Raw genomic sequence first — 22,823 nt, 5'->3', positions numbered from 1 at the left:
TGTGCTCCTGTGAGTACATGAGATAATTGTATTATCTACTAGAGATGAGCGAGCACTAAAATGCTCGGGTACTCGTTATTCGAGACGAACTTTTCCCGATGCTCGAGTGCTCGTTTCGAGTAACGAGCCCCATTGAAGTCAATGGGAGACTCGAGCATTTTTCAAGGGGACCAAGGCTCTGCACAGGGAAGCTTGGCCAAACACCTGGGAACCTCAGAAAAGGATGGAAACACCACGGAAATGGACAGGAAACAGCAGGGGCAGCATGCATGGATGCCTCTGAGGCTGCTTAATCGCACCATTATGCCAAAACTATGGGCAACAGCATGGCCATGACAGAGTGACAGAATGAGGCTAGATAGCATCTAAAACATCCAATAATTGACCCTGACACTATAGGGGACGGCATGCAGAGGCAGCGGCAGCAGCGGCAGGCTAGAGAGTGTCATGGCAACATACCCTAAATGGACTCAGGCTTCAAACCAATGGGTGGCAGAGAGGAACCAAAGGAGGTGAGCAAGAAGCGCTCAAATAATATCGATACATGATAAAAGTTTGCCAGTATATTTTGTGGATTACACAGCAGGGTGGCGACAAAGTTAACATGGAAGCCATGAAAACAATCCAAAATTCTGCCTGACACAGCTCGTTTGATAAAGGGACCATGTATGGAGGCAGTGAACTAGTAGTAGATTAAAGGTGCTGCAGTTAAAACTATGTTAGTTGGATCTTGGCATGGAGCTGGCGCTCCGCTGCCAGGCGAGCTTTCGCCAATCCAAGCCCCTGTCTCTAGGCTACTCCCCAAACAGCACTTCTAAGAACCTTTTGTATAAGATCAAGTGTAGTAGCGTTCTTATAAGTTTGGGATATGGCGGGTGAGGGGAATGTAAACAGATGCGCAAGAAGCGCTGAAATAATATCCGTAAATGAAAAAAGTTTTCCAGTATATTTTGTGGCTTACACAGCAGGGTGGCGACAAAGTTAACAAGTTTGATGTGGAATGCCCTGTAATAGCTCTTGGGCGGTGTGCCTTTTATCACCTAGGCTCAGCAGTTTGAGCACCGCCTGCTGTCGCTTAGCGACGGCACTGCTGCTGTGCCTAGAGCTACCGACTGATGGCGCCATGCCCACGGATGGTAATTCGGAGGAGGAGAAGGTGGAGGAGGGGTGGGAGGAGGAGGAGGCATAGTAGGCCTGAAACACCTGGACCGAGGTAGGCCCCGCAATCTTCTGCGTCCGCAGTATATGACCAGCCCCAGGGTCAGACTCGGTCCCAGCCTGCACCAAGTTAAGTGTAGTAGCGTTCTTATAAGTTTGGAATATGGCGGGTGAGGGGAATGTAAACAGATGCGCAAGAAGCGCTGAAATAATATCCGTAAATGGTAAAAGTTTGCCAGTATATTTTGAGGATTACACAGCAGGGTGGCGACAAAGTTAACAAGTTTGTTGTGGAAGCCATAAAAACAACCCAAAATTCTGCCTGACACAGCACGTTTGATAAGGCGGCCATGTATGGAGGCAGTGAACTAGTAGTAGATTAAAGGTGCTGCAGTTAAAACTATGTTAGTTGGTTCTTGGCATGGAGCTGGCGCTCCGCTGCCAGGCGAGCTTTCGCCAATCCAAGCCCCTGTCTCTAGGCTACTCCCCAAACAGCACTTCTAAGAACCTTTTGTATAAGATCAAGTGTAGTAGCGTTCTTATAAGTTTAGGATATGGCGGGTGAGGGGAATGTAAACAGATGCGCAAGAAGCGCTGAAATAATATCCGTAAATGGTAAAAGTTTGCCAGTGTATTTTGTGGATAACACAGCAGGGTGGCGACAAAGTTAACAACTTTGATGTGGAATCCATGAAAACAACCCAAATTTCGGCCTGACACAGCTCGTTTGATAAAGGGACGATGTATGGAGGCAGCTATATGGACGACTTTTGGAGGTAGCAATGGAGACAACGTGTAGAGGCTGCTATGGAGACAATTCAATTTGGATAGTGCCTGTATGTGGCAGTCCAAAAAAGTTTTCAAACCAGAGGAGCAGGTAGGTGGCCCTCCAGAAAAATGGAATAGATTGAGTGCCTGTATGTGGCAGTCCAAAAAAGTTTTTAAACCAGAGGAGCAGGTAGGTGGCCCTCCAGAAAAATGGAATAGATTGAGTGCCTGTATGTGGCAGTCCAAAAAACTTTTTAAACCAGAGGAGCAGGTAGGTGGCCCTCCAGAAAAATGGAATAGATTGAGTGCCTGTATGTGGCAGTCCAAAAAAGTTTTCAAACCAGAGGAGCAGGTAGGTGGCCCTCCAGAAAAATTGAATAGATTGAGTGCCTGTATGTGGCAGTCCAAAAAAGTTTTCAAACCAGAGGAGCAGGTAGGTGGCCCTCCAGAAAAATTGAATAGATTGAGTGCCTGTATGTGGCACTCCCAAAAATTGTTTAAAACAGAGGACCGGGTCGGTGGCCCTCCATAAAAATTAAATGCATAAAGTACTATAGCTAGAGCCAGTGGGCCCTGTCAAAAAATAGCCAGTTTCCTCTGCTTTACTGTACAAAGAGGAGGAGAAGGAGGAAAATGAGGAGGAGGAGGAGTGGATAAATTATTCAGGTTGAGCTTCCTTCACCTGGTGGAGATTGGAAATTAGGAGAAATCCAGGCTTTATTCATCTTGATAAGCGTCAGCCTGTCAGCGCTGTCAGTCGACAGGCGTGTACGCTTATCGGTGATGATGCCACCAGCTGCACTGAAAACCCGCTCGGACAAGACGCTAGCGGCAGGGCAGGCAAGAACCTCCAAGGCGTACAGCGCCAGTTCGTGCCACATGTCCAGCTTTGAAACCCAGTAGTTGTAGGGAGCTGTGTGATCATTTAGGACGATGGTATGGTCAGCTACGTACTCCCTCACCATCTTTCTGTAAAGATCAGCCCTACTCTGCCGAGACTGGGGACAGGTGACAGTGTCTTGCTGGGGTGACATAAAGCTGGCAAAAGCCTTGTAAAGCGTACCCTTGCCAGTGCTGGACAAGCTGCCTGCTCGCCTACTCTCCCTCGCTACTTGTCCCGCAGAACTACGCACTCTGCCGCTAGCGCTGTCAGAAGGGAAATACTGTTTCAGCTTGTGCACCAGGGCCTGCTGGTATTCATGCATTCTCACACTCCTTTCCTCTCCAGGGATGAGAGTGGAAAGATTTTGCTTGTACCGTGGGTCCAGGAGAGTGAACACCCAGTAATCGGTGCTGGAATAAATTCTTTGAACGCGAGGGTCATGGGATAGGCAGCCTAGCATGAAATCTGCCATATGCGCCAGAGTACCAACGCGTAAGAATTCACTCCCCTCACTGGCCTGACTGTCCATTTCCTCCTCCTCCAACTCCTCCAACTCCTCTTCTTCTGCCCAAACACGCTCAACAGTGAAGGACTCAACAATGGTCCCTTCTTGTGTCTCGCCAACATTCTCCTCCTCTTCCTCCTCATCCTCCTCCACCTCCACCTCCTCCGATATGCGCTGAGAAACAGATCTAAGGGTGCTTTGGCTATCAACAAGGGAATCTTCTTCCCCCATCTCTTGTGAGGAGCGCAAAGCTTCCGACTTCATGCTGACCAGAGAGTTTTTCAACAGGCCAAGCAGCGGGATGGTGAGGCTGATGATGGCGGCATCGCCACTGACCATCTGTGTTGACTCCTCAAAGTTACTCAGCACCTGACAGATATCAGACATCCATGTCCACTCCTCATTGTAGACTTGAGGAAGCTGACTGACCTGACTACCAGTTCTGGTGGAAGTTGACATCTGGCAGTCTACAATCGCTCGGCGCTGCTGGTAAACTCTGGATAACATGATCAGTGTTGAATTCCACCTCGTGGGCACGTCGCACAACAGTCGGTGAGCGGGCAGTTGGAGGCGGCGCTGCGCTGCCCTGAGAGTGGCAGCATCTGTGCTGGACTTCCTGAAATGCGCACAGATGCGGCGCACCTTCGTGAGCAAATCAGACAGATTGGGGTATGTCTTGAGGAAACGCTGAACTATCAGATTTAACACATGGGCCAGGCATGGCACATGTGTCAGTCTGCCGAGTTGCAGAGCCGCCACCAGGTTACGGCCGTTGTCACACACAACCATGCCTGGCTTCAGGTTCAGCGGTGCCAGCCACAGATCAGTCTGCGCCGTGATGCCCTGTAATAGTTCTTGGGCGGTGTGCCTTTTATCGCCTAGGCTCAGCAGTTTGAGCACCGCCTGCTGTCGCTTAGCGACGGCACTGCTGCTGTGCCTAGAGCTACCGACTGATGGCGCCATGCCCACGGATGGTCGTTCGGAGGAGGAGGTGGAGGAGGGGTGGGAGGAGGAGGAGGCATAGTAGGCCTGAAACACCTGGACCGAGGTAGGCCCCGCAATCCTCGGCGTCGGCAGTATATGACCAGCCGCAGGGTCAGACTCGGTCCCAGCCTCCACCAAGTTAACCCAATGTGCCGTCAGCGATATATAGTGGCCCTGCCCGGAAGCACTCATCCACGTGTCCGTGGTCAGGTGGACCTTGTCAGAAACGGCGTTGGTCAGGGCACGGATTATGTTGTCTGACACGTGCTGGTGCAGGGCTGGGACGGCACATCGGGAAAAGTAGTGGCGGCTGGGGACCGAATACCGAGGGGCGGCCGCCGCCATGAGGCTGCGAAAGGCCTCGACTGACACAGGGGAAGGAGCAGTGGTGTGCACGGCCGGAGGTGAACGCGCTTGTTGCCACTGAGTGGGGTGTTTAGCATTCATATGCCTGCGCATACTGGTGGTAGTTAAGCTATTAGTGGTGGAACCCCTGCTGATCCTGGTTTGGCAAATGTGGCACACCACAGTCCGTCGGTCATCCGGTGTTTCCTTAAAGAACCTCCAGACTTCTGAAAATCTAGCCCTCGCCGCAGGAGCCCTCGCCACGGGAGCTTCACTAGTTGACACATTTGGCGCTGATGCACCAGCTCTGGCCCTGCCTCTCCGTCTGGCCCCACCACTGCCTCTTCCAACCTGTTCTGGTCGAGGACTCTCCTCCGTCTCAGAAGCACTGTGTTCACCCGGCCTCTCAACCCAGCTTGGGTCTGTCACCTCATCATCCTCCGATCCCTCAGTCTGCTCCCCCCTCGGACTTCCTGCCCTGACAACAACTTCCCCACTGTCTGACAACCGTGTCTCATCGTCGGACACCTCTTTACACACTTCTTCCAGTACGTCAACAAGGTCATCATCACCCACAGACTGCGACTGGTGGAAAACCTGGGCATCGGAAAATTGCTCATCAGCAACCGGACAAGTGGTTTGTGACTGTGGGAAGGGTCCAGAAAACAGTTCCTCAGAGTATGCCGGTTCAAATGGCAAATTTTGCTGGGAGGGGGCAGACTGGGGGGGAGGAGGCTGAGGTGCAGGAGCTGGAGGACTGCCGATTTCGGTGACTTGGTTGGACTGCGTGGAAGACTGACTGGTGGACAAATTGCTCGAAGCATTGTCGGCAATCCACGACATCACCTGTTCGCACTGTTCTGGCCTCAACAGTGCTCTACCACGAGTCCCAGTAACTTCAGACATGAACCTAGGGAGTGTAGCTCTGCGGCGTTCCCCTGCTCCCTTATAACCGGTTGGTGTCTCACCCCGCCCAGGACCACGGCCTCTGACCCCTGCAGTAGTTGGACGCCCACGTCCCCGCCCTCGTCCTCTACCCCTAGCCCTCGGGTTAAACATTTTGAAAATGAGAGTTATAACTTTTTTTTTTTAACTTTTTTTTGTGTTTTTTTTTTTTTGTGTGTTTTTTAGTTTTTAAAACCAAACGATGCTATCCTATTGCTATGGCTATTTTCTAGCCAAGTATGAAAGCACACTGCTATGCCAGATGAGATGACGCTGAGTTATGAAAAAAATAAACGTAAAATAAAAAAAGAAATGGCAGACTGTGCCTAATTGAAATCCAACCCCCGGCCCTAATAAATTTTCCCACTTCGGTCTTTGCGATGGATATGTGCGTCACTAAGCGCAAAACACAGTGGTCGCAAGTCTCACTCCAAATTGCTCACAATTTGCTAGTAGATGCACTGCAGCAACTACAGCCACCAGCAGATCAACCAGAAATCAAATATATATAACGCTACTGTAGGCGTAATTAAGCCGTTTGTATTCTCCTATGGCTATTTTCTAGCCAAGTATTAAAGCACACTGCTATGCCAGATGAGATGACACTGAGTTATTAAAAAAATAAACGTAAAATAAAAAGAAACTGGCAGACTGTGCCTAATTGAAATCAAACCCCTAATAAATTTTCCCACTTTGGTGTTTGAGATGGATGTGTGTCACTAAGAGCTAAACACAACGGTAGCAAGTCCCCCTGCTAATTCCTCACAATATGGTACTAGCTGCACTACTAGTGCCAGCAAGCCCAGCCACAAGCAAATAAAAAAAAAAAGTATAACGTTATTGTAGCCCTAAGAAGGGCTGTTGGGTTGTTGTAGAATCACTCCTGCCTAACACTATTCTAATAGAACAGCCTAACGCTTTCCCTGACCAGCAGCAGCTCTCTCCCTAGCGGCATCCAGAGACAGAATGATCCGAGCAGCGCGGGCAGGGGCTAGTCTATTCCAGGGTCACCTGATCTGGCCAGCCAACCACTGCTATCGACGTGTAAGGGTACCACGTCATGCTGGGTGGAGTGCAAAGTCTCCTGGCTTGTGATTGGCTCTGTTTCTGGCCGCCAAAAAGCAAAACGGCGGGAGCTGCCATTTTCTCGAGCGGGCGAAATACTCGTCCGAGCAACGAGCAGTTACGAGTACGCTAATGCTCGATCGAGCATCAAGCTCGGACGAGTATGTTCGCTCATCTCTATTATATACCTGTTGTCATCCTCCGTCTCCAGTCTGTCTTTTAGTATTCCCCCCTTCCTCTTCCTCTCATTTTCCCTCTGTGATAAGTCTGTTTTCTTCTTTGTTCTCTGGAGCCCCATCTCATACAATCTCTTAAAAAATGATGATGGAGGGTCTTCTGGGATTGGCGGAGGTATTTGTGATTGTGCTGTTGGATGTGATGTTATTTGTAATGTCTCACTTCTTGACGTTTCTCTCCTATTTTCTTCGCTTTCGGGGGGCGTGGCTGTCGGACAACGCAACGGATTCAGAAAAAACGCAGAATTTAAAAAAGAAGCAGGTGAATTCCGGCGGACCTCAGCGCAGCGACACCTGGTGGACATCGGGCGCACAGAGCTTAGTGAATCCCGGCAGACCCGAATTCGGCAGACCGAGAATGCGCCGCGGGATCGCGACAGGACCAGGTAAGAAAATGTGCCCCATTGTTTCTAAAATTACTATTGTCCTCTTAATTTGTGGCTCTATTTGTTCCAGCATATATTTTTCATCTTCAATGAGAATCTACATTAACGTCTTAGAGCAGATAAGATTGTTTCCCATTTATTCTTCACTGGTTTCCTGGTTTACTGATTTCATAGGTAGGAAGGATTGGAATTCTCCGGCCTCTAGCGATGAGGTTCTCCTTTAAATATTGTTCTAAAATTCTTTTTGTCCAGCAGATTCTATCTAGACTGTTTGATGGAAAACTCTTTAAAAGTGCCCAATAATCAGTGTCGGATTGGGTTTCCTTAGGCCCACCAGATAAAATCAATTTGGGGGCCCACTTTTCATTATTCCCCAGGAAATATACTCTAGCAGCCTCCAAATTGTGGTGTTTTCTGATGGACCACTGGAGTTCCTCTGGTACTCTGGTGGGTCAGTCCGACACTGCCAATAATTCATTGAGTTCTTTCTCTGGATTATTTTCTATTGCAGTGTTGCCTTCTCTGAGGAATATACTACGAGCTTCACTCGCTTGGTTCTCAAATCTCTGTTTAATTCTGATGTCTCCAAGATCTTCACTGCACAAATCCAGCACAAACAGTTTGCTGAATCTGTGCATCTGATCTGTGTATCCTGACAATTGTAAATGCAGATTCTTCTGTTTGAGGAAGAGGGTAGTATTGGAGCAGTAATATAGGTAGAGGGTAGTACTGGACCAGTAATATTGGTAGAGGGTAGTACTGGACCAGTAATATATGTAGAGGGTAGTACTGGAGCAGTAATATAGGTAGAGGGTAGTACTGGAGCAGTAATATAGGTAGAGGGTAGTACTGGACCAGTAATATAGGTAGAGGGTAGTACTGGACCTGTAATATAGGTAGAGGGTAGTACTGAACCAGTAATATTGGTAGAGGGTAGTACTAGACCAGTAATATAGGTAGAGGGTAGTACTGGACCAGTAATATAGGTAGAGGGTAGTATTAGACCAGTAATATTGGTAGAGGGTAGAACTGGACCAGTAATATATGTAGAGGGTTGTACTGGACCAGTAATATAGGTAGATGGTAGTACTGGACCAGTAATTTAGGTATAGGGTAGTACTGAACCAGTAATATAGGTAGAGGGTAGTACTGGACCAGTAATATAGTCAGAGGGTAGTACTGGACCTGTAATATAGGTAGAGGGGTAGTACTGGACCTGTAATATAGGTAGAGGGGTAGTACTAGACCAGTAATATAGGTAGTGGGTAGTACTAGACCAGTAATATAGGTAGAGGGTAGTACTGGACCAGTAATATAGGTAGAGGGTAGTACTGGACCAGTAATATAGGTAGAGGGTAGTACTAGACCAGTAATATAGGCAGAGGGTAGTACTGGACCAGTAATATAGGTAGAGGGTAGTACTGGACCAGTAATATAGGTAGAGGGTTGTACTGGACCAGTAATATAGGTAGAGGGTAGTACTGGACCAGTAATATAGGTAGAGGGTAGTACTGGACCAGTAATATAGGTAGAGGGTAGTACTGGACCAGTAATATAGGTAGAGGGTAGTACTAGACCAGTAATATAGGCAGAGGGTAGTACTGGACCAGTAATATAGGTAGAGGGTAGTACTGGACCAGTAATATAGGTAGAGGGTTGTACTGGACCAGTAATATAGGTAGAGGGTAGTACTGGACCAGTAATATAGGTAGAGGGTAGTACTGGACCAGTAATATAGGTAGAGGGTAGTACTAGACCAGTAATATAGGTAGAGGGCAGTACTAGACCAGTAATATTGGTAGAGGGTAGTACTGGACCAGTAATATAGGTAGAGGGTAGTACTGGAACAGTAATATAGGTAGAGGGTAGTACTGGAGCAGTAATATAGGTAGAGGGTAGTACTGGAGCAGTAATATAGGTAGAGGGTAGTACTGGTCCAGTAATATAGGTAGAGGGTAGTACTAGACCTGTAATATAGGTAGAGGGTAGTACTAGACCTGTAATATAGGTAGAGGGTAGTACTAGACCTGTAATATAGGTAGAGGGTAGTACTAGACCTGTAATATAGGTAGAGGGTAGTACTGGACCAGTAATATAGGTAGAGGGTAGTACTGGACCAGTAATATAGGTAGAGGGTAGTACTGGACCAGTAATATTGGTAGAGGGTAGTACTGGACCAGTAATATAGGTAGAGGGTAGTACTGGACCAGTAATATAGGTAGAGGGTAGTACTGGACCAGTAATATAGGTAGAGGGTAGTACTGGTCCAATAATATAGGTAGAGGGTAGTACTAGACCAGTCATATAGGTAGAGGGTAGTACTAGACCAGTAATATTGGTAGAGGGTAGTACTGGACCAGTAATATAGGTAGAGGGTAGTACTGGACCAGTAATATAGGTAGAGGGTAGTACTGGACCAGTAATATAGGTAGAGGGTAGTACTAGACCTGTAATATAGGTAGAGGGTAGTACTGGACCAGTAATATAGGTAGAGGGTAGTACTAGACCAGTAATATAGGTAGAGGGCAGTACTAGACCAGTAATATTGGTAGAGGGTAGTACTGGACCAGTAATATAGGTAGAGGGTAGTACTGGAACAGTAATATAGGTAGAGGGTAGTACTGGAGCAGTAATATAGGTAGAGGGTAGTACTGGAGCAGTAATATAGGTAGAGGGTAGTACTGGTCCAGTAATATAGGTAGAGGGTAGTACTAGACCTGTAATATAGGTAGAGGGTAGTACTAGACCTGTAATATAGGTAGAGGGTAGTACTAGACCTGTAATATAGGTAGAGGGTAGTACTAGACCTGTAATATAGGTAGAGGGTAGTACTGGACCAGTAATATAGGTAGAGGGTAGTACTGGACCAGTAATATAGGTAGAGGGTAGTACTGGACCAGTAATATTGGTAGAGGGTAGTACTGGACCAGTAATATAGGTAGAGGGTAGTACTGGACCAGTAATATAGGTAGAGGGTAGTACTGGACCAGTAATATAGGTAGAGGGTAGTACTGGTCCAATAATATAGGTAGAGGGTAGTACTAGACCAGTCATATAGGTAGAGGGTAGTACTAGACCAGTAATATTGGTAGAGGGTAGTACTGGACCAGTAATATAGGTAGAGGGTAGTACTGGACCAGTAATATAGGTAGAGGGTAGTACTGGACCAGTAATATAGGTAGAGGGTAGTACTAGACCTGTAATATAGGTAGAGGGTAGTACTGGACCAGTAATATAGGTAGAGGGTAGTACTAGACCAGTAATATTGGTAGAGGGTAGAACTGGACCAGTAATATAGGTAGAGGGTAGTACTGGACCAGTAATATAGGTAGAGGGTAGTACTGGACCAGTAAAATAGGTAGAGGGTAGTACTGGACCAGTAATATAGGTAGAGGGTAGTACTGGACCAGTAATATATGTAGAGGGTAGTACTGGACCAGTAATATAGGTAGAGGGTAGTACTGGTCCAGTAATATAGGTAGAGGGTAGTACTGGTCCAGTAATATAGGTAGTAGGGTAGTACTGGACCTGTAAAATAGGTAGAGGGTAGTACTGGACCAGTAATATAGGTAGAGGGTAGTACTGGTCCAGTAATATAGGTAGAGGGTAGTACTGGTCCAGTAATATAGGTAGAGGGTAGTACTGGTCCAGTAATATAGGTAGAGGGTAGTACTGGACCTGTAAAATAGGTAGAGGGTAGTACTGGACCAGTAATATAGGTAGAGGGTAGTACTGGACCAGTAATATAGGTAGAGGGTAGTACTGGACCAGTAATATAGGTAGAGGGTAGTACTGGTCCAGTAATATAGGTAGAGGGTAGTACTGGACCAGTAATATAGGTAGAGGGTAGTACTGGACCAGTAATTTTGGTAGAGGGTAGTACTGGTCCAGTAATATAGGTAGAGGGTAGTACTGGACCAGTAATATAGGTAGAGGGTAGTACTGGACCAGTAATATAGGTAGATGGTAGTACTGGACCAGTAATATAGGTAGAGGGTAGTACTAGACCAGTAATATAGGCAGAGGGTAGTACTAGACCAGTAATATAGGTAGAGGGTAGTACTGGACCAGTAATATAGGTAGAGGGTTGTACTGGAAGAGTAATATAGGTAGAGGGTAGTACTGGACCAGTAATATAGGTAGAGGGTTAAACTGGACCAGTAATATAGGTAGAGGGTAGTACTGGACCAGTAATATAGGTAGATGGTAGTACTGGACCAGTGATATAGGTAGAGGGTAGTACTGGACCAGTAATATAGGCAGAGGGTAGTACTGGATCAGTAATATAGGTAGAGGGGTAGTTCTAGACCTGTAATATAGGTAGAGGGTAGTACTAGACCAGTAATATATGTAGAGGGTAGTACTGGACCAGTAATATAGGTAGAGGGTAGTACTGGACCAGTAATATAGGTAGAGGGTAGTACTAGACCAGTAATATAGGCAGAGGGTAATACTGGACCAGTAATATAGGTAGAGGGTAGTACTGGACCAGTAATATTGGTAGAGGGTAGTACTGGACCAGTAATATAGGTAGAGGGTAGTACTGGACCTGTAATATAGGTAGAGGGTAGTACTGGACCAGTAATATAGGTAGAGGGTAGTACTGGACCAGTAATATAGGTAGAGGGTAGTACTGGTCCAGTAATATAGGTAGAGGGTAGTACTAGACCTGTAATATAGGCAGAGGGTAGTACTAGACCAGTAATATTGGTAGAGGGTAGTACTAGACCTGTAATATAGGTAGAGGGTAGTACTGGACCAGTAATATAGGTAGAGGGTAGTACTGGACCAGTAATATAGGTAGAGGGTAGTACTGGACCAGTAATATAGGTAGAGGGTAGTACTGGACCAGTAATATAGGTAGAGGGTAGTACTGGACCAGTAATATAGGTAGAGGGTAGTACTGGACCAGTAATATAGGTAGAGGGTAGTACTGGTCCAGTAATATAGGTAGAGGGTAGTACTGGTCCAGTAATATAGGTAGAGGGTAGTACTATACCAGTAATATTGGTAGAGGGTAGTACTGGACCAGTAATATAGGTAGAGGGTAGTACTGGACCAGTAATATAGGTAGAGGGTAGTACTGGACCAGTAATATAGGTAGAGGGTAGTACTGGACCAGTAATATAGGCAGAGGGTAGTACTGGACCTGTAATATAGGTAGAGGGGTAGTACTAGACCAGTAATATAGGCAGAGGGTAGTACTAGATCAGTAATATAGGTAGTGGGTAGTACTAGACCAGTAATATATGTAGAGGGTAGTACTGGACCAGTAATATAGGTAGAGGGTAGTACTGGACCAGTAATATAGGTAGAGGGTAGTACTAGACCAGTAATATAGGCAGAGGGTAGTACTGGACCAGTAATATAGGTAGAGGGTAGTACTGGACCAGTAATATAGGTAGAGGGTTATATTGGACCAGTAATATAGGTAGAGGGTAGTACTGGACCAGTAATATAGGTAGAGGGTAGTACTAGACCAGTAATATTGGCAGAGGGTAGTACTGGACCAGTAATATAGGTAGAGGATAGTACTGGACCAGTAATATAGGTAGAGGGTTGTACTGGACCAGTAATATAGGTAGAGGGTAGTACTGGACCAGTAATATAGGTAGATGGTAGTACTGGACCAGTGATATAGGTAGAGGGTAGTACTGGACCAGTAGTATAGGTAGAGGGTATTACAAGACCAGTAATATAGGTAGAGGGGTAGTTCTAGACCTGTAATATAGGTAGAGGGTAGTACTAGACCAGTAATATATGTAGAGGGTAGTACTGGACCAGTAATATAGGTAGAGGGTAGTTCTGGACCAGTAATATAGGTAGAGGGTAGTACTAGACCATTAATATAGGCAGAGGGTAGTACTGGACCAGTAATATAGGTAGAGGGTAGTACTTGACCAGTAATATAGGTAGAGGGTTGTACTGGACCAGTAATATAGGTAGAGGGTAGGACTGGACCAGTAATATAGGTAGAGGGTAGTACTGGACCAGTAATATATGTAGAGGGTAGTACTGGACCAGTAATATAGGTAGAGGGTAGTACTGGACCAGTAATATAGGTAGAGGGTAGTACTAGACCAGTAATATAGGTAGAGGGTAGTACTAGACCAGTAATATTGGTAGAGGGTAGTACTGGACCAGTAATATAGGTAGAGGGTAGTACTGGTCCAGTAATATAGGTAGAGGGTAGTACTGGTCCAGTAATATAGGTAGAGGGTAGTACTGGACCAGTAATATAGGTAGAGGGTAGTACTAGACCAGTAATATAGGTAGATGGTAGTACTGGTCCAGTAATATAGGTAGAGGGTAGTACTAGACCTGTAATATAGGTAGAGGGTAGTACTGGACCAGTAATATATGTAGAGGGTAGTACTGGACCAGTAATATAGGTAGAGGGTAGCACTAGACCAGTAATATAGGTAGATGGTAGTACTAGACCAGTAATATATGTAGAGGGTAGTACTGGACCAGTAATATAGGTAGAGGGTAGTACTAGACCAGTAATATAGGTAGAGGGTATTACTAGACCAGTAATATTGGTAGAGGGTAGTACTGGACCAGTAATATAGGTAGAGGGTAGTACTGGACCAGTAATATAGGTAGAGGGTAGTACTAGACCAGTAATATAGGTCGAGGGTAGTACTAGACCAGTAATATAAGTAGAGGGTAGTACTGGACCAGTAATATAAGTAGAGGGTAGTACTAGACCAGTAATATAGGTAGAGGGTAGTACTGGACCAGTAATATAGGTAGAGGGTATTACTAGACCTGTAATATAGGTAGAGGGTAGTACTGGACCAGTAATATATGTAGAGGGTAGTACTGGACCAGTAATATAGGTAGAGGGTAGTACTAGACCAGTAATATAAGTAGAGGGTAGTACTGGACCAGTAATATAGGCAGAGGGTAGTACTAGACCAGTAATATAGGTAGAGGGTAGTACTAGACCAGTAATATAAGTAGAGGGTAGTACTGGACCAGTAATATAGGTAGAGGGTAGTACTAGACCAGTAATATAGGTAGATTGTAGTACTAGACCAGTAATATAGGTAGAGGGTAGTACTAGACCAGTAATATAAGTAGAGGGTAGTACTGGACCAGTAATATAGGTAGAGGGTAGTACTAGACCAGTAATATAGGTAGAGGGTAGTACTGGACCAGCAATATAGGTAGATGGTAGTACTGGACCAGCAATATAGGTAGAGGGTAGTACTAGACCAGTAATATAGGTAGAGGGTAGTACTGGACCAGTAATATAGGTAGAGGGTAGTACTGGACCAGTAATATAGGTAGAGGGTAGTACTGGACCAGTAATATAGGTAGAGGGTAGTACTGGACCAGTAATATAGGTAGAGGGTAGTACTGGACCAGTAATATAGGTAGTGGGTAGTACTGGACCAGTAATATAGGCAGAGGGTAGTACTGGACCAGTAATATAGGCAGAGGGTAGTACTGGACCAGTAATATAGGTAGAGGGTGGTACTGGACCAGTAATATAGGCAGAGGGTAGTACTGGACCAGTAATATAGGCAGAGGGTAGTACTGGACCAGTAATATAGGTAGAGGGTAGTACTGGACCAGTAATATAGGTAGAGGGTAGTACTGGACCAGTAATATAGGTAGAGGGTAGTACTGGACCAGTAATATATGTAGAGGGTAGTACTGTACCAGTAATATAGGTAGAGGGTAGTACTGGTCCAGTAATATAGGTAGAGGGTAGTACTGGTCCAGTAATATTGGTAGAGGGTAGTACTGGACCAGTAATATAGGTAGAGGGGTAGTACTAGACCAGTAATATAGGTAGAGGGTAGTACTGGTCCAGTAATATTGGTAGAGGGTAGTACTGGACCAGTAATATAGGTAGAGGGGTAGTACTAGACCAGTAATATAGGCAGAGGGTAGTACTGGACCAGTAATATAGGTAGAGGGTAGTACTGGACCAGTAATATAGGTAGAGGGTTGTACTGGACCAGTAATATAGGTAGAGGGTAGTACTGGACCAGTAATATAGGTAGAGGGTAGTTACTGGACCAGTAATAGAGGTAGTGGGTAGTACTGGACCAGTAATATAGGTAGAGGGTAGTACTGGACCAGTAATATAGGTAGAGGGTAGTACTGGACCAGTAATATAGGTAGAGGGTTGTACTGGACCAGTAATATAGGTAGAGGGTAGTACTGGACCAGTAATATATATATAGAGGGTAGTACTGGACCAGCAATATAGGTAGAGGGTAGTACTGGACCAGTAATATAGGTAGAGGGTAGTACTGGACCAGTAATATAGGTAGAGGGTAGTACTGGACCAGTAATATAGGTAGAGGGTAGTACTGGACCAGTAATATAGGCAGAGGGTAGTACTGGACCAGTAATATAGGTAGAGGGTATTACTAGACCTGTAATATAGGTAGAGGGTAGTACTGGACCAGTAATATAGTTAATTTGGCATCTGAGTATAATAATGGAATTACAGTGACTGAGGTTGTGTATATTATATGTTGTTTTAGTTTTTTTTACCATTACCTTAGTGATTTGCTCCTCCACAGTGATGGATAAGTTCTGGTTTGATATCTCCAAGTTCTCTAATCGATCTGCTGGAAAGATGGATTCTGGGAGGACCACGGAGCAGTGGCAGACCCCCAGCTCATCCAGCGAGCCGGTGGAGTTATAAATCTGCTAATAGGGGACATTAAAAATAGAAACATAAGTTTCAGTCAATGAACAAGTAACACAATAATACAGTCATAAGAAAATGCTATAATGGGGTGTGGGGCTTGTATTTGTATCCACTCGGGGGGCCTGATGTCTACTATAAGGTTTCAATTGAACCCCCCAAAATAAATACTCATAAAAACTATGACCCACATTTATTAAAGTGTCTGTGGCAGTTTTGTGTCAACAAGACAGAAAAAATGTGCCCCTAAAGGGGCAAACTTGCTCCACATTTATTACTGACCTGCGCCACAATTCTGCCCTATGAACAAAGTGCACCCAAAAAATGGTGCCCTCTTCCGAACAGTGCAGGGGGCGCCAGATTCATGAAGAGCTAGCGCCAGTTTTGATGTATCTGGCGCCCCCTGCACACTACACAGGTAACTGCACATAGTACAGACTGCATTAGTTTTGATAAATGTGGGCCTATGATTAAAAAGCATTTCCCTTATCCCTATATGGTTCCTTTCCATGGCTGTAATGTTAAAAAACTGTTTGTATATGCAACTGATGTGAGTTCTATCTCACTGTGTGAGTGCGCTAAGTGAGTCCGCCATATTAAATTTTAACTTGCATTGCCTTGACTCCTTGTTCCTGATTGACAGGTCTCACTACTTGGACATGCTGCCATATGGAATATCACCAGAGAGGGCTCTGTTACATCATTTAGCACTTCATGTCATGTGACCAGGATGATGTCATCTAAGGTCCTTTCCCCAGTTTGCAATGTCTACCCCATATATGTATCTGATAACATGAAATTACAGAATGCCATCATGGACTACTCCTCCCCATCCTCCATGGACCTCTACTCCTATACATACATGGGGTATTAGTTGCAAATCTTACTGTGTAAAGGACTTTAGATTACAGCACCCTGGCCACTTCACACGCCGAGAAGAGGCATGGGACATGGGGAGTAGTAGATGGTAGGGGCCAGCTGAGCAAAACACACCCCTCTGATGCCAGGTAATTTAATATATAAAGCTGAGTGTTTGTATGTGTTAATGCATGTATGTATGTTCGCAAGTGTCACATTTACAATCACAAAATTTTGCACAGCCACTCTCTGAGACAAGGAGACAGTCAAAGACATACAGAGAAAGAGAGAGATTAAGACAGACAGAGAGAGATAGTCAAAGACAGGCAGTGAGTGACAGAGAGGAACAGTCAAAGAGAGCTAGTCAAAGACAAACAATCAGAGACAGGTAGATAGTGTCAAAGACAGACAGAGACAGTCAAAGACAGTCATAGACAGACAGTCAAAGACTGACGGAGAGGCAGTCAAAGAAAGACAGTCAAAGACAGTCAGAGAGAGAAAGTCAAAGACAGACTTAGATATACCATCAAAGTCAGGCAGAGAGAGACAGTCAAAGACAGATAGAGATATACAGTCAAAAACAGACATTAAAATACATAGAGGGACAGTCAATGACAGTAAAAGACAGTTAGAGAAACTGTCAGAGAGAGACAGTGAAAAACAGACAAAGAGAGATAGAGACAGAGAGACAGTCAAAGCCAGGCATTCATAGACTAACAGAGAGAGACAGTCAAAGACTAGCAGAGGGATACAGCCAAATACAGTCAGAGAAAGACAGTCAAAGACGGACAGTCAAAGATAGTCAGAGAGAGACAGTAAAAGACATTCAAAGACAGAGAAAGAAAGCCAGTCAAAGATATACATTAAAGTCAGGCAGAGAGAGAGAGACAGTCAAAGACAGACAGAGAGAGACAGAGAGAGTCAGAGAGAGAAAGTCAAAGACAGACAAATAGCAACAGACAGAGAGAGAAAGTCAAGGACAGCCAGAGAGAGACAGAGACTGTCAGAAAGAGACAGTCAAAAGCAGACAGAGAGAGACAGTCAAAGACAGACAGAGACAGACAGTCAAAAACTGACAAAGACAGACAGTCAAAGACAGAGAGAGAGATAGAGAGAGAGAGAGTCAAAGACAGGCAGAGATAGAGAGAGATGGCTTGGAAGAAGCATGCTCTTTTACTAATAAAAATGTAGATGTTTTTGAAGATTTGGATTTTTTCTGCTGCATGTCTAATTTTATAAGAGAACACCCTTGGTGGCCACTTACGACCAATATAACTAATGATTATGTCCCATAAGGCAAGAGTGAGGAAGGTTTTGAAACGAGTGAAGATGGTTTTGGATTAATACACAGAAACTAATGACTACTAATCTGAAGTTTCCAGTAGGACTTACCAGGCTGACTGCGAGGTTTTGGCTGAAGCCAAGGAGTACAATGAAGAGGGTGAACATGGTGCCCTTAATGTCTTCCAGCCTTCTGCGACCCACTATATAAACTGCGCTGTGTATACTCCTCCCCTCCCTTGTTCTCATGTTACTTATAATGAAATAAATTATTATGTGAAGGTTGATAGATTGTGAAATTCTAATCCGTGGGGGCAGAAATATCCATCTACATCTACACAATGAGCAGTTCTTATATATTTAAGATATTATTATAATTAGACCCATTATAGGTTTAAAGGGATTAACAACCTAAGTAAGTAACAGTAAGATCACAATGCAAACACCTTGGGGTTCGTTTACTAAGGGACCGAATCGCTCATTTTCATCGGGTTTTCCGAAAATTACCGGTTTGCGCCGTTTTGCCTCGGGTTTTTGGCGCAAGCGATTGGCGCATCGGCACCAAGTTTCAGGCTACTGAAATCGGGAAAACTGCGGTATTTTAAAAAAAAAAAGTGTCGCTTGACACGCACTTACATGCACTAGAAGGAGGATGGTGAACTCCGGCGGACCTCGGCGCAGCAGCGACACCTAGTGGATATCGGGCGCACGGACCGTAGTGAATCCCGTCAAGCTCCGAATCAACGTCGGACAACGCGCTGCGTAATCATGAATGGACCGGGTAAGTAAATGAGCCCCCTTATCTTTTAACACTGATTCATTTTAAGTGGTCCGTTCCTTGAAAATTCAATCACGGGGAAAGCCATCATAGCTATGGAGGTACCATTTAGTTAGAAACTAGAGATAAGAGGACATGAAGTTTCCATGTGTGAGTGTGTCCCGAGTGACGGAGACATATTGCGGGATTGGCGGCTGAACAGCCAATTTGGCAAAGCCGTGATTGGCCAGGGGGACACCTCTGGCCAATCATATCCATAACTAGTTGTCCAGAGGCATGAATTTGCCGGACTGGCTGTTTGGCCACCGATTCGGCAATATGTCTATGTCACCGGAGCTAATAACCTGAATGGAAACTATGGGGGATATTTATCATATGATAGCCCCGCCGCTGCAAATTCGCAGCCCGATACATCAAGAGGCTTCCGCCTCTTGATGTATCAGGCTGCCAGCAGCGCAGCATTTATCCTACGCCAGGCAGGGCCTATGAAAAGTCGCCAGCAGCAGCGAGTGCACAGGCGCGGGGACAGTAACGCCCCGCGCCGGGCCACTCCCGTCCGCCCGCACCCCCCGCTCAGCCGGCCACGCCCCCCCTTCGGATTGGGGAAAATAATCGTAAAAGCTAGCATTTGCGATTATTTCAGGGCCTCTGCGCCACTGGCGGTGCGCAGAGGTCCTGATAAATATCCCCCCATGAGTCCACTCATCTCTATTAGAAAGCCATCTAGGCTTCAGATAAAGTACTAGATCAACTCTTACACTGTCTCAAGTTGATGTTTTAAAAGTCTAAGTCATGTTCCGGTCCATTGTACCATGAATGAGGAGGTCAGGACCATCAATTCATCTTGACTGTGTTTGATAATGTGGAGGTCAGAGCTTCAGACAGGGCATTGGGTTCCTCTTTGATTTGACAAACCATCTCATGATGAAGCTTACTTTTTGCACTTGAGCACACTCATGCAGGACAAGGGTGATTCTCAAACCATTGACCTATCTTGCTTCCACCAAATTTAACAGTAGGCCTCCACCAAACCCAGTTGGCTTCACTGGTTTATAGCTATACAATGAACTGGTTTCCTTGTCTCCAGACTCCAGAGGTGGAACTCTTTATAACAGCCTTGTCAATAGTTGACATTGTGCATGGCAATCTTATGCTCTTTTGTAGATCAGAAATTTGGGACAATGGTGGTGTTCTACGTCATGGCTACTACAGACACTAATCAGCAAAAGTTTGTTTAATTTAAGGATATAATATTGGAAGGATGAGTTACGCATTTTCTTTGTCCTTTAAAGAAAGTCATCTAAAGTCTTCTCAGTGACCAGACTGTTCTTCTCAAGATCAAAAGGTCTGGAGTGATGGGAAAAGTCAATTCTTTGACGTTATTTGAATTTCTTTTTTTTCACAAACCTGATCCAACTCTTAATACAAATGACCCAAAACTAATAGTTGCTTCAGATTTTGACGACAGGTTGTATATTACAAGTGGGACCGAAATTTGGAGGCCACTCTTACGCCTGGACCATACCTATCTTAGGATGAAGTATCCATAATCATAATCCATGGAATAGATATTTCACTAATCACTCATGGGGCAGGGGCTTTATAAGACTTAAAGGGCATCTACAGGGGCGTAACTTTAGGGGGTGCAGAGGTTGCGTTCGCACCTGGGCCCAAGAGGTTTAGGGGGCCCTTATGGTGTCACTTTCCCATATGAGAAGACTATTACTATAAACCATACATTATAGTCGGGGGCCTGGCACAGACTTTGCACTGGGGCCAATCAGCTTCTAGTTACGCATCTACCACCAGGATGAAGGACTGTATGCAAATGAACCTGACGGGCTCCAAGCTCCCTAAGTATTAATGGAGCATGAAGCCCCTCAGGCTCATTTGCATACAGTCTTTCATCATTGGTGGCAGCTGTCCTTTAATATTGCAAAAGTTTTAGTAAAACAATATTTGGCTTCCTCATAGATGTGGCCGGCTAAAGTCGTGAAGACATGGACTGTTAAGGAAATACTGGTTATGGTAATCGGTGGAGGATTATTTAAAATCTTGGAAATCCCTGAATCTGGCAGCATAATCTCTATGTGACGAGGATAAGATATCAAATATTTACCATTACTTCCATCTCCGCATTAGAGCAGCCGATACAGTAACAGTATTAGATTCTTAGAACGTTCCAGCACAGATACATTGGCAAATAAATAAGGTTTTGTAGCTGTGGAAACAACGGGACATCATTATCTTTAAGATAAATAAAAGATACATTTAAGGAATCTGATGAGAGGATGAAATGTGTAATATGCAAAGTAGTGATGTCATAATATTAGACAACATGAGGTTGTGATAACACGAGGGTTATTATGGTCTCCAATGCAGGGATCGGTATCTTAGTTGTCTCTAAAGCATCCACCGGTAAGTGGCTTCAGGAGGATACGGCTCCCTCTCTCATGCCATTAGTCCCCCTCAATTCATTGGCTGTTATGACATCTAGACACTAGACTCTGGGTCCGATAAAATAAATACTACCAAAGACAGCTACAACTGGTTCTGTAAAAAACAAATCATCAGGTCCTACAAGGTGCAGATATCAGAGCTTACCACAAAAGGCAAGCCCACGCTTAACTGGGGTAAAACCATGGAATACCGAAAAACAGAGCTACAAAAATATTTTATTCAATTTAAAATAGAATTCATGGTGTCAAATTTGGCTTTGTTATATGAAATGATTGACACAATGGGGCAGATTTACTTACCCGGCCCATTCGCGATCCAGCGGCGCGTTCTCTGCGGTGGATTCGGGTCTTCCGGCGATTCACTAAGGCAGTTCCTCCACTGTCCACCAGATGTCGCTGCTGCGCTGAAGTTCCCCGAGGTCGGCCGGAATGCACGAGCCTATACCTGGTGAAGGTAAGCGCGAGTCCCGCGACACATTTTTTTTAAAAATGCGCCGGTTTTTCCGAATCCGTTGGGTTTTTGTTCGTCCACGCCCCCCGATTTCCGTCGCGTGCGTGACAGTGCTGATGCGCCAAAATCTGATCGCGTGCGCCAAAATCCCGGGGCAATAGAGGGAAAATCGGCGCAAATCGGAAATATTCAGGTAACACGTCGTTCGTGGCCAAACGAAAACCAGACGGATTCGGAGAAACAGCCAAATTTTTTTTAAAAAAGTGTTGCGGGACACGCACTTACCTTCACCAGGAATAGGATCGTAAACTCCGGCGGACCACGGCGGACTTCAGCGCAGCAGCGACACCTGGTGGACGTCGGAGGAACTGCCTTAGTGAATCGCCGGAAGACCCGAATCCACCGCAGAAAACGCGCCACTGGATCGCGAATGGACAGGGTAAGTAAATCTGCCCCAATGACACTCTCCAGCTCTTGATACATCTCAGCTACAAACTGATTTGATCTGCTTCCCTGTCCCTGAATAAAGAACTTATCTGCCTGTAGCTTTTAGTTCTCCTTTCACTGCTGCTGATGTTTGCTGGCAGGAAGTCAGTGTGTATCAGTGTGAGCTCATCCTGGAATGTAAGGGGGCGGGGCTCAAGGCAGAGAGCAGAGAAGTGCTCAGCATCACATGATCAGACAGAAAAGCAAGATGGCTGCCGACTTTAAAGTTAGAAGAGTTGGAAACCAAGGGCAACCGAAATTGTAAACACCAGGGCTGATTGGGATTATATCTGTGAAATGCTGTATTTTTGTTAATAACAGTGAATTAGAGAATGTGTTCTTTTGTTATCCTGAGTATAATTTAGAAACTTATCTTCGTGGGAGGAAAACCCCTTTAAGGAATTCCTCCCCAATACATTTTCATTATGAAGATAAACCCTTTTTCATTAAAGCTGCAGTCATGGGTCATTCTTTTACTATTTTTCTCCACAACTACAAGGAGAGGGTCCAAATTAATTTCATTTCCTCAACTGATTTACATAATTTGCTTCTTTTTTATTT

General features: G+C 45.2%; 1 protein-coding gene across 1 annotated transcript in view; it reads right to left on the bottom strand.

The window, feature by feature from the left end:
* The window catches only part of LOC140077511 (olfactomedin-4-like), a 32,644-nt gene extending 14,283 nt beyond the window's left edge, over positions 1-18,361 (bottom strand). Inside the window, exons 1-2 of the mRNA XM_072124757.1 lie at positions 18,200-18,361; positions 15,799-15,951 (exon numbers count right to left, since the gene is read on the bottom strand). Of these exons, the coding sequence (XP_071980858.1) occupies positions 15,799-15,951; positions 18,200-18,337 (291 nt within the window). The 5' untranslated portion in view covers positions 18,338-18,361. The remainder of the gene's footprint in view (positions 1-15,798; positions 15,952-18,199) is intronic.
* Positions 18,362-22,823: the final 4,462 nt, after the last annotated feature.

This window comes from Engystomops pustulosus, chromosome 9, assembly GCF_040894005.1.
Source record: "Engystomops pustulosus chromosome 9, aEngPut4.maternal, whole genome shotgun sequence".
NCBI lineage: Eukaryota > Metazoa > Chordata > Amphibia > Anura > Leptodactylidae > Engystomops > Engystomops pustulosus.
Note: the sequence above shows the minus strand (reverse complement) of the source record. Positions and strands in the feature narration are given on the sequence as shown.